Raw genomic sequence first — 16,490 nt, 5'->3', positions numbered from 1 at the left:
ATATGGATGAAGGTTTGATAGCCTGTATGCGCTTCAATTATTTATATGCTTGTAGGTTACATACACACGCCTCTGTAAACTCTGTTTACAGTAAATGTGCTCCACACAAACTGTTATCATTTACATGCATAGAGTGTCTCAAACTTCATCTCTTCATATCGAGGGTTTGCACTTATGTCACGATTTTATGTCATATTGGCGATACTTGGATCTAAACAACAGCAACAACTGAGTATGTTAGCTAATTTATGCTGTCTAAACAATGAGAAAAAATGTGTGTAAGCTGTTAATTCATATAGAGAAGGGCTAGTAAGCAGGAAAGGATGCAATATTTTGACAAGCACAGTAATAATTGACCTACCTGATCAGAAATGATAAGAACAAACATGAATGTTGTCAAGATTCTTGTCCTGGTAATCCTGGTTCAGTTTGGTCAACCACAAACGCCTTTTGTTCCTCAAACAGGATCCGCAAAGTGTAAAAAACAATCATCAGGCCGTTGGCGCCCTCTGCAGGCATTTGATATAATACATAATGCACGTTAGTTCTATTGTTTATAATTATCTCCCGGTTTCACAGACAAGGTTTAAGCCTAGTCCTAGACTGAAATATAAGTCTGAGCTGTTTCAACTGAAAAAAAAAAAAAAAAAAACGTGCACTGACTGATCTAAAAGATTTCTGTGCCTTTGTTTTGTCTCAAGATGCACACCAGGCCTAATCCTGGTTTAGTCTAAGCTCTGTCTGTGAAACTGGGCCTATGCATTTTAACAGTTTTGTTCAATGAAAACATGATTCCTTGCTTTTGATACTTTATTTGAAAGAATTATGATTACCTCATTGCTATGGAATTTTATATGTAAGTCATATTAAAGGCCTAGGTCTATTTTTATAACCACAAATAAAATATTTATAATTATCCGATCACTCAATTAATCGCCAGAATAATCGGCCGATTACTCGATTATCAAAATAATCCTTAGTGACAGCCCTATTCACTTTAGAGAACTTGCAGAACTTGCATCTTCTTTGTACTATTGAAAAGAGTTTCTGTTTATTGGAGTTTTTTAGTTGTTTGTTCAAGGTCAGTGTTTCTAAAGGCTTATTTTTAACTTAATGTTTGGGCGAACCTTAATGTTGGATGTTGGATTGTGTTCAGAAGCCTATATGTAAAGCCTATTAGGGGACTGTTAGTGTTTTAGGGTATTTTATATTCAATTAAAGTGGATCCATTCACTGGAATAACAATTTAAAGTCTGTTTGTTCAGATGTTTGCAGAGTATTTTCTCTGGTGGCTTTGTGCGGAATTATTTGCTCAGCTTCTAAGAGAAAAGTAATTAGTTTCTTTGCTTAAAAAAAAAGAAAGAAAAATCATTGTGTTTCCTCAAATTTTCATTGGGATTTGTAATCCATTGATCTAGAGTACCTACGTCTTTAAAGATCTGTTCTTTAAAACCTTTGTGCTCAGCCAATCTGAATCCAGGCTTTGCTGAAATGAATCTAGCACACAGTCTCTCTGGGGACACGTGGACAAACAGTTATTGTGTTAAAGTTACAGAAATGACTGGGTTTTATTTTTTACTCAGAGAATAATTCCACCTCCATTAGCCGCTCTCCATATAGCGGGCTTGGTGCATTTTGAATGCTGTTTTAGTTTTATTAATAATTGATTTTCCGGCTCCTGCAGTTGTAAAAGTTTTTGTGCTGTCACAGACAAAATTAATTTACAGTCTCCCTTTTTGGAATCTATGATAAAATATTTATTACAATGCAAATAAATACAACAGAGTACCCTAACTACTTTGATTTGTATAAATAGGAGAAAAGAATAGAATATAAATGTGTTTAAACGAAGAATGAAGTCTAATGTTTTTTGTCATATATTATACCTCTTCTCCAAGATGCATTTGTGCATAAATTTAATGATTTTGTGCTGTAATCATATATTATGTGGAAACAATGCTCCAGCATTCAAAGCTGAGAATATTACTTCCATTTTTCTATGCCACACTGCCCTTTTTAATATAGGCACATTGTCAGATATGCACCCTGGAACAGCCTTGGAATTGAAATCCACTTTTTATCACTGTAAAAAACAAGGGTGACTATATGTATAAGTGTATGTTTCCTAACCTGCGGCTCTCTGATGGCAACATCTATAAAATGTCATATCTCATAAATTATTTATGTCCACTTTAACTAGATTTCCTTGAGAAATTGTAACACTGGTGTTTAACAGAGGCAATAAATTAGCAGCATATGGCAATACACTGAAGAGAATTACATTTGCCCTGTGAAATCTGGACACATTATCCCACCTGTTCTCTGCAGGATCGCCCTGACATTTGCTGCATTAATTGCTGCTGGTTGATGAAAATGGACCATAAGCTCTGTAATGGTCAATGTGCTTAACTGTTGTAAAATAGTGCTTATGACACCTGGACAAACTAATTTTCAAACCTAACTGTGCTGTTTTTTCTTCTCTTTTATTCTCCAGCCTGTGAACTAATGAATCAGGGGATACTGGCTTTGGTGTCGTCGACGGGATGCGCTGCAGCCAATGCGCTACAGTCTCTCACGGATGCCATGCACATTCCTCACCTGTTCATTCAGAGGAACGGAGACGGGACACCCCGTGCCGAGTGCCAGCTCAATCCCAGCCCTGACGGAGAGCGCTACACACTGGCCGCACGCCCTCCTGTGCGTCTCAATGATGTCATGATCACGCTCGTCTCTGAGCTCCGCTGGCACAAGTTCATCGTTTTCTATGACAGCGAATACGGTGAGTGACGTGAGTGGGGAAGGGGTGGCGTATGAGCTGGAATTCACAACTGCACAATGTTTTGGTGAATTTTGGAAGACTTTTCAAAGCAAAAAAAAAATGATGCAGTCCATGAGCAATGCTTCAGAAAAATTCTTCACAGTACAAAGACATCAGCTCTAAAGTTAAAATTTGATGTGAGCAGCTGGACTCGGACAGACTAAAAGGTAGACTGTCAGTTGTTAACTAGCTCCAGCACTGTAGTGTTTTGAAAACCATAAAACTTTTAAGATATATAAAATGGACTTGAATAACCTTCTGATTCCTTTATTGAGCCAGTGGTTTTCAGCTTTATGGGAATCGAGTTTGGCTGTCAATCCAAAACTATATTTACAGTCAAGACCGAAATTATTCATACCCCTGGCAAATTCTGACTTAAAGTTACTTTTATTCAACCAGGAAGTTTTTTTTTTTTTTTGATTAGAAATGACACAGACGTCTCCCAGAAGATAAAAAGACGTGTGTACAAGAGGCATCATTGTGGAAAAAAATATTACTCATCTTTTATTTACATTTAAACAAAAAGTGGCATGTCCAAAATTATTCATACTCTTCTGAATAATCAATAGAAAAGCCTTTGTTTGCTATTACAGCATTCAAACGCTTCCTATAATTCCTGACCAGCTTTTTGCATGTCTCCGCTGGTATTTTTGCCCATTCATCTTTAGCAATGAGCTCCAACTCTTTCAGGTTGGAGGGTCGCCTTGCCATCACCCTGATCTTTAGCTCCCTCCACAGATTCTCAATTGTATTTAAGTCAGGACTCTGGCTGGGCCACTGCAAAACGTTAATCTTTTCTGAACCATTTCTTCACCACTTTTGCTGTGTGCTTTGGGTCGTTGACATGCTGAAATGTTCACTGGTGCCCAAGGCCAAGTTTCTCTGCAGACTGCCTGATGTTGTTGAGAATTTTGATGTATTGCTCCTTTTTCATGGTGCCATTTAATGTGATTAGGTTCCCTGGTCCACCGGCTAAAAAACACCCCCAAAACATTAGGTTCCCATCACCATGTTTGACAGTGGGGGTGGTGTTTTTAGGGTTGAAGGCTTCTCCTTTTTTACGCCAAATGAAGGCTACATCATTGTGGCCAAACAATAAAATTTTTGTTTCATCTTACCATAAAACAAAAGACCAGAAGTCTTCTTCTTTGTCCAGATGAGCATTTGCAAAGGCCAAGCGGGCTTTTGTGTGCCTTATCTGGAGAAGTGGAGTCTTTTGAACTTTATTTATGTCAGACCTCTATTGTAATATAAAAAAGACTACTTTTAACCTAACCTCTCTCGAAACGTAACCTAATGTAACTAAGGCCTTTTACCTTTTGTAGTACATCCTAACCTTAAAAAAAACATCCTTTAGCCAGATCCTGTTTAAAAAAAGTCAGAATTGTGAGTTTGTATCACACAAATCTAAGAAAAAAGTCATAATTGTGAGAAAAGTATGAGAAAAAGTCACAATGACTTTTTTTTATTTTTTATTCAGTTGCGGAAATGGCTTCCATAAAAGATAGGTCACACTGTTAACACTTTTTGGGCCACTTTTGTCCTCAGTCTGAACATGAATGAATTAAGTTTTTTTTGTTTTTCCAGCATTGATAATAAGAAATGTTTCTGAAGGATCATGTGACACTGAAGATTCTCTGACAATTCAGCTTTGTCATTTTAGGAAAAAGTTACATAAGAAAAGAAAACAGTTATTTCGAATATGGAATAATATTACACAGTATTATTGTTTTTACTGTATTTGAGATCAAATAAATGCAGCCTTGGTCAGTGTAAGGCTTTCATTCAAAACGTTCAAAAATCTTATTGACTCCAAAGTTTTGAATATTAGTGTAAATGGTAAACATATAGGAAACATTAATTTAAACCAGCAGATAAACATTGAAAAAAATTTAAACCTTAAGACTGTCCCCGCAGGAGGGTTGTAGACGTGAACGAACATAATTTCACCCCTCTAGCTCATTTCTAGTTGTGTAAACTGAGGATGATGCAACTCACCCTGTTACAACACTTTCTGGTCTCAATCTTGGTTTTCTCTAAATCCTAACCTGCCCCTAAGATAATATAAGGCTCAAAGCACATTAGCTGATAATTATTCTTTTCTGTTTTCTTGTCCTGTTTGACAGTAAATTGTATTTATGGGTTTGAGCATTGCCAGAATCTGCTGACAAGTGTTTCTACAGTATTTGCAGTTTACATTAATAAGGTCTTTAGTTCTGCAGCTTTAACTGTAAGTTGGTTGTTCAGGCTGAAGTGTGGGGTATATTGTTTCCTGAAAACAACACAATAAATTTTGAGATCTTGTTGGAGAAGGTCAAGCATAAAGCTCCCTCATAAAAATTCTTTGTACTTACTACTGACACCAATTAACACTTAAACTGTAAGAGTCTTCTCTGCAGTGCCTCAGGCTCTGTAACAAAGAATTTTACCAAAGGATTTTCTTGGTTAGTTTAACTTGCCTTTTAAAGGGAGTGTTCACCCAAAAATAAAATGTCCTCACCCTGATGTTGTTTCCAAATCTGCATGACTTTCTGCACAATGCAAAAGAGACATTTCAAGCAATGTACTGGTTGCTCTTTTTTGTAATGCAGTTGCAATGAATATGAACACAAAACTTTGAAAATTTGAAATTGAGAATTGGTAACGTCTAGGTTACGTAGGTAACCCTCGTTCCCTGAAGGAGGGAACAGAGACGTTACATTGGGATCTCGCTTGAGAGACCGATCATCTCTGAGCCTTATTAAAAAAGGCCAATTGAAAATTGGCGAGTGGACGTGCGCGCCGCATCACTCAGTCAGGCTTTTGCTGAAGAGCCGGAAGAGCCCGGCGTCAGCGCGACGGCAGGTCGTGGCAGGGGAATGTAACGTCTCCGTTCCCTCCTTCAGGGAACGAGGGTTACCTACGTAACCTAGACGTTCCCCTTTCAGTCGAATCACTTCGACGTTACATTGGGAACTTGGACCCATGGAAAGGGCCACGAACCTGGCGCCGCGTTACGCCCTATGCCACGTGCAGACAGGCGGACGTGTCCGCAGGCGGGTACGAGCGTAACCTTCCCAATGCCCTGGGGGCCAAAGTAGGGGACCCCACAGGGATGCCAGATGTACTGAAGCAGGGGTTGGGGGGGGGCGGAGCACATGAGATATTTTACATGTGGAATGAGATAATCGGTGTATCCAGAAACTAGGGGTACAAGAGGAAAACCACGGCCTTCTGGCTGACCGGGGAAAAATACTGAGAAAAATACACAACCTGTGGGGCGAAGGAGACCCAGCAGGAGCACAGTCAGTATCTACTCCGCACTAGGCTGACTGCGGGGCATGGAGGACCCAGGTTCGCTTCTTAAGGGAACGACTGGGAAATAGCGCACGGATCCCGAAGGAGTGGTGCAGCAAGCCGGCATCAGCCGGTCTCCCGTTTGCCTGATGTCTATGTTAAGACACGGGAGGACACGGCCTCTACGCGGAGATTATAGAACCTGGCGAAGGTATTAGGTGTCGCCCAACCCGCAGCTCTACAGATGTCAGTTAGAGAGGCGCCATGAGCCAACGCATAGGATGAGGCAACACTCCTTGTGGAGTGGGCTCGCAGTCCTAAGGGGCATGGCTCTCCCTGATACAAATAAGATAGGGAGATGGCCTCGACCACCCAATGGGCCAACCTCTGTTTAGAGACAGCATTTCCTTTCTGCTGACCTCCAAAACAGACAAAGAGCTGCTGGCTGCGTCTAAAGGGCCGAGTGTGGTCCACGTATGTACGTAGAGCGCAAACTGGGCACAGTAGCGCAGTGGTTGGGTCTGCCTCCTCCAGGGGCAGAGCTTGCAGGTTCACCACCTGATCGCGGAAAGGCGTGGTGGGAACCTTGGGCACATAACCGGGCCGGGGTCTCAGGATAACGTGAGAATCGCCGGGCCCGAACTCCAGGCACGCTTCGTCGACAGAGAAGGCTTGTAGGTCCCCTACCCTCTTGATGGAGGCCAATGCCGTCAGGAGCGCTGTCTTAAATGGCAGATATTTTAGCTCGACTGAGGCGAGAGGCTCAAATGGGGCGTCCCGTAGGCCACGGAGGGCGACGGAGAGGTCCCAAGAGGGTATGAGGTGCGGTCTGGGAGGGTTGAGCCTCCTGGCACCTCTGAGGAACCTCACGACCAGTGGGTGCTTACCTAGGGATGTTCCATCCACTGCATCGTGATACGCCGCGATGGCTGCGACATATACTTTGAGAGTCGAAGGAGACTGCCTGCGCTCCAACTTCTCTTGCAGGAAGGAAAGCACAACTGCAATCGTGCATCTCTGGGGGTCCTCTGCTCGAGAGGAACACCAGTCGACGAACAGACCCCACCTCAGTGCATAGGCCTGCCTTGTAGAGGGGGCCTTGGACTGAGTGATCGTGTTAATCACGGCCTGTGGGAGGCCAGCGAGGTCTGAGGCGTCCCGTCCAGGAGCCAAACGTGGAGGTTCCATAGATCAGGACGCGGGTGCCAAATTGTGCCCATCCCCTGAGAAAGGAGGTCCTTCCTCAAGGGGATTTTCCAGGGATGGGCTGCCTCGAGGGAAATAAGTTCTGGGAACCAGGTCCGGGTAGGCCAGTATGGCGCGACCAGCAGTACCTGTTCCTCGTCCTCCCTGATCTTGCACAGGGTCTGTGCAAGGAGGCTCACTGGGGGAAAGGCGTACTTGAGCCCCGGAGGCCAGCTGTGTGCCAGAGCATCCCTGCCGAGGGGGGCCTCGGAGAGGGAATAGAACAGCTGGCAATGGGAGGATTCGGGGGAGGCAAACAGGTCTATCTGGGCCTCCCCGAAATGGCTCCAAATCAGCTGGACTGTCTCGGGGTGGAGTTGCCATTCTCCGGGGTGGGTGGACTGCCGCGAGAGCTGATCGGCTGCACGGTTGAGTTCCCCCGGAATATGAATGGCACGTAGCGATTTCAGCCACGTTTGACTCCAGAGGAGCAGATGGCAGGCGAGTTGAGACATGCGACGGGAGCGAAGACCTCCTTGGCGGCTGATGTAAGCTACGGTCGCAGTGCTGTCGGTACGGACAAGCACGTGTTTCTGACGCAACACCGGTCGGAAACGGCGAAGGGCCAGAAACACTGCCAGCAACTCGAGGCAATTGATGTGCCACTGCAGTCGAGGTCCTGTCCAGGAGCCTGATGCTGCTTGCCCGTTGCATACAGCACCCCAGCCCATGGAGGAGGCATCCGTGTAGATCACAGTATGCCTGGACACCTGTCCCAGGGGAACTCCTGCCCGTAGGAAAGCAGGGTCGGACCACGGGCTGAATAGGCGGCGACACTGCGGGGAAACGCCAATCCGGAGTGTGCCACGGTGCCATGCCCATCTCGGGACTCGATCGTGTAACCAGCGCTGAAGCGGTCTCATATGAAGCAAGCCCAGCGGCGTAACCGCGGCTGCAGCTGCCATATGCCCCAGGAGCCTCTGAAATGGTTTTAGAGGAACCGCCGTTTTGTGTCTGAATGTTTCCAGACACCTCAGCACTGATGACGCTTGCTCGTTGGTAAGGCGGGCTGTCATTTCGATTGAGTCCAGCTCCACACCGAGGAAAGAGATCCTCTGCACCGGGGAGAGTTTGCTCTTTTCTCAGTTGACCTGAAGGCCCAGACGGCTGAGGTGCTGAAGCACCAGGTCCCTCTGTTCGCACAACAGATCTCGCAAGTGAGCTATGAGAAGCCAGTCGTCGAGATAGTTGAGGATGCGAAAGCCTGCCTGCCAAAGAGAGGACAGGGCTGCCTCCGCGACCTTCTTGAAGACGCGGGGAGAGAGGGACAGGCCGAATGGGAGAACTTTGTACTGATACGCCCGACCCTCGAAAGCAAACCTTAGGAAGGGTCTGTGTCGAGGCAGAATCAAGACGTGAAAGTACGCATTCTTCAGGTCGATGGCTGCAAACCAGTCCTGGGGGCGGATGCATGTGAGCATACGCCTCGTAGTCAGCATCTTGAACGGTAGCCTGAGAAGGGACCGATTCAGTGCTCTGAGATCCAGGATGGGTCTTAACCCACCGCTCTTTTTGGGCACGATGAAGTAGGGACTGTAGAACCCTGACTTCATCTCGGCTGGAGGGACAGGCTCGATTGCATCCTTCGCCAGTAGGACTGCAACCTCCGCACGCAGGACAGCGGCATGTACCTGAGGGGGATGCCTGGTGAATTGAATCGCATAGCCGAGACGTACCGTCCGTATCAACCACTGCAAGGGGCTGGGAAGCTGAAGCCAGGCTCCCAGCCGAGTCGACAGGGGTATCAAGGGAACGTTGACCGACGTGACCAAGGTGGGGCAGCCTAAGGGGGGAAGGGGAAGGGGACTGATCCCAGAAGGAAGAACGTCCTGGAGAAAAGTCCGGCTGCGTTGAGCAGCGCTTACCTTCTTCCCTGGTTCCCGCACTGGCGACATCCAGCTCCGAGTCTGGTTCCGAGGAGTGGATACACTGCTCAGGAAGGAAACCCGGGGCCGGAACCCCGGAGGTGAGAAATTCAGCTCTTTTTGTGATTTTGTGGGTACCGCCGGCCCGTGGGCCGACGACGATGTTATAAGAGTGCACAGCAGCTCCCGGCCTTCCACCGGGAGTGGGGACGCAGATGTCCTCGTCCCCAAAAGAGCAGATTTCTTCACCTCCGGGGTGCCCGTCTCAGGGACGCTTCGTGGCTCGCCTGCGGGTGTTCTTCGCAGGACCCTGAGAAGCGGGCGGTGCCCCTCTCCCGCGGGGAGCTCGACGTCGGGCTGCGAGTCTCACCTCATGGACCTCAGCAGGGGACGGAGCTGGAGATGGTTGTGGAGCCGCGGGGGGACGCCCTCGGCGACGGGCAGGCGGAGGCGGGGGCCCTGGCGGCGGAAAGGAAGTCCTTGCTTCGCGGCGGGGCAAGATGTGTTTTATGGCCTCCGTCTGCTTCTGGACTGTGGAGAACTGCTGGGCGAAGTCCTCCACGGTGTCGCCGAATAGGCCACCCTGGGAGACAGGAGAGTCGAGAAAGCGTGCTTTGTCGGCCTCTGCCATCTGAGCCAAGGGAACGCGCCGTGACCTTCGTGGCCCGGAGGGCGAAGTCGGTGGCGGCGCGGAGTTCCTCGAATGTCCCTTGGTCGGGACCACTCTCGTGCAGGTGTTTGAGAGCCTGCGCCTGGTACACCTGGAGTGTTGCCATGGCATGCAGGGCGGTGGCAGCGTGCCCGGCAGCGTGGAAAGCCCGCTCCGTAAGGCCGGAGGAGACCTTACACGCTCGGGAAGGGAGACGCGGATGACCCCGCCAGGTGGCAGCGCCGCGCGGGCTAAACGAATACGGAGCGCGCCACGATTTTGTCAGCTCCTCATGCACCTCCGGAAAGAAAGGGACCGGGGGAGAGCGCGGCGGTGCCACCGGTGCCCTCCCCAGGAACCAGTCATCCAGCCTAGAGGGATCGGCCGGAGGCTCACTAGGAACCTCCAAGCCTATCCCCCTGGCCGCCTGGAGGAGCATAGCCGACAGTTCGGCGTCTGCCTCCGAAGGGACAGCGACTGCGGGGGGGGGGGTGCTGCACCAAAGGGGCGGAGGCCTCACCATCTGACTCTCCCTCTGACGCAGTGATAGACATCTCGTCCTCCGCAGGAGCCCCGAAGGAGACGCTCAGCCCGGCGGGCGGGGAAGCATACTGCTGCGGGAGCTCGACAGGGCCACGCTGAGATAGAGAAGACCGCAGCTCTTTTCGGGCCGGCGGAACGTTCTTTACTGTGACCTGGATGTCCCCCCAGGGCCTCCCTGTGGTGGCCGAAAAACATTGACGGCTTAACGACCGGCCGCGGGAGGAAAGCGGGGGGAGCCGGCTCGCGAACGAGCGGCGGGACTTCAGCGTGGCCATGGACATGCTCTCACAGTGCGGGCATGATCCATGATCCAGCGTTCATGTCCGTCCGCAGGAGTGAGGAAACTACCACACCCAGAAACGCACGGCCGCAGAGCCATTCTGAAAAGAACGTCTGATCGGCTGCGAGAAATTGCTCTTTTGTGACCCCGGATTGCCCAGGGAGGAACCGCGGGGTGGTGTGCACTCGGGGCTGCTCGCTGGAAAGCAAAATAGGCTTTTTTGAAGCCGTGAAAACGGCTGCCCGCAGGGACCACGCCGGCGGCCGCCAAAAAGCTCTTTTAGAATTCACTCTCTTAGCTTGGCAGCACACCGGCGGGAGAGAGAGCAGGAACTCAGGAACTCTTTCTTTTCTGTGTTTCTTTCTTGCTTGTTTGGAGGCTCGACACATCGGCTCTGAAGCAAAAGTCTGACTGAGTGATGCGCGCCGCCATCTTATATACCCGTATGTACGGGGGCGTGGCCGGCGCGCACGTCCACTCGCCAATTTTTAATTGGCCTTTTTTAATAAGGCTCAGAGATGATCGGTCTCTCAAGCGAGATCCCAATGTAACGTCGAAGTGATTCGACTGAAAGGGGAACTGAGATGTCTACATAATAAGCTTTCCATTGATGTATGGTTGACTATGAAAGAACCATATTTGGATACAACTATTTGAAAATCTGGCCAGGCCCAAAATTATTTATACCCCTGGCAAATTCTGACTTAAAGTTACTTTTATTCAACCAGCAAGTTTTTTTTTTGACCGGAAATGACACTCCCAAAAGATAATAAGACAATGTACAAGAGGCATCATTGTGGAAAAAAAATAATGTTTCTCAGCTTTCATTTACATTTTAACAAAAAGTAGCATGTCCAAAATTATTCATACCCTTTGAAAACTGTCACAGTCTATCCAAAGTTCTATACCATTCCAAATGGTCCAAGCTGTTCTAAAGCATCCGAATTACCCTGATTAATCAGGAACAGCTGTTTTAATCAACTCAACAGGTGAAAAACTGAAGCTCTCTGCTGTTGGTTTGTGGACAGTCATGGCTAAGACAAAGGAACTCACTGAGGACCTGCGGCTGCGAACCTAATGTTTTGGGGGTGTTTTTCAGCCGGTTTTTCATCATGAGAAAGGAGCAATACATCAAAATTCTCAACAACAACATCAGGCAGTCTGCAGAGAAACTTGGGCCTTGGGCACCAGTGGACATTTCAGCACGACAACGACCCAAAACACACAGCAAAAGTGGTGAAGAAATGGTTAGCAGACAACAACATTAATGTTTTGCAGTGGCCCAGCCAGAGTCCTGACATGAATCCAATTGAGAATCTGTGGAGGGAGCTAGAGATCAGGGTGATGGCAAGGAGACCCTCCAACCTGAAAGAGTTGGAGCTCATCGCTAAAGATAAATGGGCAAAAATACCAGTAAAGACATGTAAAAAGCTGGTCAGCAATAATAGGAAGCATTTGATTGCTGTAATAGCCAATAAAGGCTTTTATGAAGCTACAGGAATACTTTTTCTGCGGAAAGAAAACAAAAATAGCAATTTATTAACAACTTTGCTAAAAGGGAAGATTATCAGTGAAAAACAATGTGGACTATTTTTATCGCTCTGTTTAAAGGTTAGCATCCTTGCTTTTTTCATTGTTGTATGGGAAAATAAATAATGTATAATGACAGAAACTCTAACAAGCACACAGGCCCAATTTCCTTTTCTTCCCATCTTATCTTCTTAAAATCCACATTAACCCAAGCAAGTCTCATTTAGCCTATAGCTCTCTCCTTGGGTTGTTTGCTGTGCTAACAGGCTGCCATCACAGATTCAAAGGTCTGGATAAAAAGCAACTCAGAACCATGATGGGGCATTTTAATCCCCCTAGTCAAAGCAGAGCTCCCTTGTGCTTCACATAACTGAGATCTCTTTCAGGAAATATGCAGCCACACAGTGCTTGAAATAGCTCAGCGTTTATGCTAAGGCTATATGCACTACTGAATTTGGCTTCAGGCGGGTTCTGACAATGGGCTGAGATGAGTCAGACCACCAAACACCCTGGAGCAGGTAACATCCTTCAAACCATATCGCAGAGGTCAGAGGAAAAGCCCCAATCAAGACATAAAACATGATTGATGGTGGTGCAGAGCTCTCAGCACTGAGCATGGCACCCTCCTACAGGACAACAATCACTCTGGATAGCCTGAAATACTAGACATGCCGATAAAAGGCTTCTTGGAAAGGCTGTAGGTTGTATTTTAAAGGGATAGTTCACCCTAAAATGTTGTCATTAATTACTCACCCTCATGTTGTTCCAAAACCATAAGACCTTTGTTCATCTTGGGAACACAAAATAAGATATTTTTTATTAAATCTGAAAGCTTTCTGATCCTGAATTGACGGCATCGCAAGTTCAAGGCCCAGGAATAGTATGGACATAGATAAAATAGTCCATGTGACATCAGTGGTTCAACCTTAATGTTATGGAGCTACGAGAATACTTTTTGTGTGCAAAGAAAACAAAAATAACGTCTCGGGTTACGTATGTAACCTTAGTTCCCTGAGGGAACGAGACGCCGCGTCTAGAAACGCTATGGGGAACGCCATTGGCGGGCCGCACTCTGAATCATGTCTACAACCAATGAAATGACGGGAGTGACGTCACAGGCGCGGTGACGTCATCGACCAGGAAGTATAAAGCACGTGCGTTCGACGCCCGCGGCAGCTCTTAAGGAATGAAGCGAGCGCCGCAGGGTGCGGGAATTATGGTCCGAGACGCGGCGTCTCGTTCCCTCAGGGAACTAAGGTTACATACGTAACCCGAGACGTTCCCTTCCGGGAACTCGAGCCGCGTCTAGAAACGCTATGGGGAACGAGACTACCAACGCCCCCATAATTTCCACACCTTGCGCTGTGTCTGGAAAAACAAGGTGGAAAGAAAGGAGCCCTTGTCTAGCATTCCGCGGACAAGAAGGCCCTGTGGTCCTCGGCCCTCGGGCACACGAGGATAGGTAGTCTTCCTCTGTCTGGTCGCCAGCCAGAGCGAGAGGTACTCGGCGGCCCTCAGGCACACGCAGAGTCTTAGTCCTTTGTCTGGGAAATAACCAGAACAAGAGGGACCGAAATGACCACTGTCTAGCATTCCGCGGACAGACGGTGTAAGGTAGTCCTCGCACTAAGAGGACAATGCACTCGACCTCGAGAGTGCTCCCCGGCCCGCAGGCACACGGGGTTCTGCCTCTGCTTCTCTGGTCGCCAGCCAGAGCGAGAGGTACTCCGCGGCCCTCAGGCCCACGCAGAGTCTTAGTCCTTTGTCTGGGAGTAGCCAGAACAGGAGGGACTGAAATAGCCACTGTCTAAGTGGTAGGAAAGGGGTCCTCGGTCCTTGGACCCACGAGGACAGAGTACTCGACCTCAAGGTACTCCTCGGCCCTCAGGCACTCGAGGAGAAGGTAGTCCATTGTCTGGGGTTCCGCCAGAACAAGAGGGACTCAAGAGCTCGGCCTGGTGCTCCGCCAGGACACGAGAGAATGAGCCTTTGTCTAGCCTTACGCGGACAAGAGGACACTGCAGCACCCCGGCCCTCAGGCACACGGGGGGGCAATATGGGCCTCCGCCTGGTAGCCAGCCAGTGTAGGAGGCACTCCTCGGCCCTTAGGCAGACGAGGAGTCTTAATCCTTGGTCTGGGAAGAGCCAGAACCAGAGGGACCGAATTTACGCCCGGTCTGGTAGTCTTGCCAGAACGCGGGGAAGATAAACCCTTGTCTAATGTTCTACGGACAGGAGGGTGATAGGATCCTCGGCCCTCAGGCTCACGAGGATGAAGTTCTCAACCTTCGCTTCACATTGATAGGTGCAGAGGGAGAAATGGACCTCAGCCAGGTGGTCCACCTCTGTCTGGTCGCCAGCCAGAATGAGAGGTGCTCCTCGGCCCTCGGGCTCACGAGGAGAGGGTAGTCCGTTGCCTGGAGTACTGCCAGAGCAAGAGGGACTTAAGAGCTCGGCCTGGTGCTCCGCCAGGTCGCGAGAAAATAAGCCTTTGTCTAGCGTAGTGCGGACAACAGGGCACTGCAATCCCCGGCCCTCGGGCACACGGGGAGGACAGTATGGGCCCCTGTCTGGTAGCCAGCCAGTGCAGGAGGCACTCCTCGGCCCTTAGGCAGACGAGGAGTCTTAGTCCTTGGTCTGGAAAAAGCCAGAAACCAGAGGGACCGAACTACACTCGGTCTGGTGGTTTTGCCAGAACACGAGGAAGATAAACCATTGTCTAGTATTCTACGGACAAGAGGGTGACAAGATCCTCGGCCCTCAGGCTCACGAGGATAGGGTTCTCAACCTTTGCTTGACATTGATAAGTGCAGAGGGAGAAGTGGACCTCAGCCAGGTGGTCCGCCTCTGTCTGGTCGCCAGCCAGAGCGAGAGGTACTCCTCGGCCCTCGGGCTCACGAGGAGAGGGTAGTCCTTTGTCTGGGGTTCTGCCAGAGCAAGAGGGACTCAAGGCTCGGCCTGGTGCTCCGCCAGGACACGAGAAGATAAGCCTTTGTCTAGCCTTATGCGGACAACAGGGCACTGCAATCCCCGGCCCTCGGGCACACGGGGAGGACAGTATGGGCCTCTGCCTGGTAGCCAGCCAGAGCATGAGGCACTCCTCGGCCTTATTGAAGGCAGACAAGGAGTCTTAATCCGTGGTCTGGAAAAAGCCAGAAACCAGAGGGACCGAATTACACTCGGTCTGGTAAACTTGCCAGAACGCGAGGGAATGGACCATTGTCTAGCATTCCGCGGACAAGAGGGTAGTATGATCCTCGGCTCTCGAGCACACGAGGATAAGAGCAGACCTTCTACTTGGCTTACGTAGTTAGTGCAAGGAGCACTCCTCGGCCCTCGGGCACGCGAGGAGTCTTAGTCCGTTGTCTGGAGAGGGCCAGAACAAGAGGGACCGAACTATAATTATCTTAGCCTTGCTGAGTCATAAACCGTAGTGAGAGGTACTCCTCGGCCCTCAGGCACTCGAGGAGTCTTAGTCCTTTGTCTGGGGATACGCCAGAGCAAGAGGGACTGAAAAATCTCTGCCTGGTGGACCTACCAGGGCTTGAGAGAAAGAACCTTTGTCTAGTTTTCTACGGACAAAAGGTGACATGGTCCCCGGCCCTCAGGCCCACGGGGAATAGCAGTCCCTTGTCTGGGATTGGCCAGCACAGGGGGGACTAGCAGAGTAGTGTGACCCTCGGCCCTCGGGCTCACGAGGATCCGGAACCACTCCTCGGCCCTCAGGCACACGAGGAGGGTGTGGCGAGTAACAACTTCTCTTCTTTTAACTAAAAGAATGCGCCTTGAGAAGTCTCCTCCTGGCTAGGGAGATGGCTGATTTCTTTTGGGCTTAGTGGCTTTTTGCTACGCCGAGAGGACGAAGGAGCCTGGAGCGGTTTCAAGGTCAATTCCATATAACCTGACAAACGTCAGGGGCGAGGACCAACCCGCAGCGTTGCAGATGTCCTGAATGGGGACACCTGCCGTCAGAGCTTTCTCGAGGCAGACAGCCTCAGTAGGAGTAAGTCTTGGCTCCCCATGGAGCTGGGAGACCAGAGGGCTTGGAAGTAGTAGGAATGGCATCCGTGCTCCATCTACTGATAGCTCTGATCGTGCCACATGCTTTCTTTTGTGGCCGCATGTGTCCAGTGCTCACACTGGACAAATATACTTCCCATGGGTCGCACTCCAAGGATGGAGGTAATAGAGGCTTGAGACCCCTCGGGGTCTCAACCTGAGTGCACCACCAAGGAAACCATATCGACACGCCACCACGAGGGGCGTGGTAGGCCAATAAGCCGC

General features: G+C 49.1%; 1 protein-coding gene across 1 annotated transcript in view; it reads left to right on the top strand.

Moving 5' to 3' along the window:
- Positions 1-2,498: 2,498 nt before the first annotated feature.
- The window catches only part of grid1a (glutamate receptor, ionotropic, delta 1a), a 154,380-nt gene continuing 140,388 nt past the window's right edge, over positions 2,499-16,490 (top strand). The window contains exon 1 of the mRNA XM_073826752.1: positions 2,499-2,779. Coding sequence (XP_073682853.1) covers positions 2,506-2,779 — 274 coding nt within the window. The 5' untranslated portion in view covers positions 2,499-2,505. The remainder of the gene's footprint in view (positions 2,780-16,490) is intronic.

The sequence above is a fragment of the Garra rufa genome, chromosome 21 (assembly GCF_049309525.1).
Source record: "Garra rufa chromosome 21, GarRuf1.0, whole genome shotgun sequence".
Lineage (NCBI taxonomy): Eukaryota > Metazoa > Chordata > Actinopteri > Cypriniformes > Cyprinidae > Garra > Garra rufa.
This window is presented reverse-complemented; position numbering and strand designations above follow the sequence as displayed.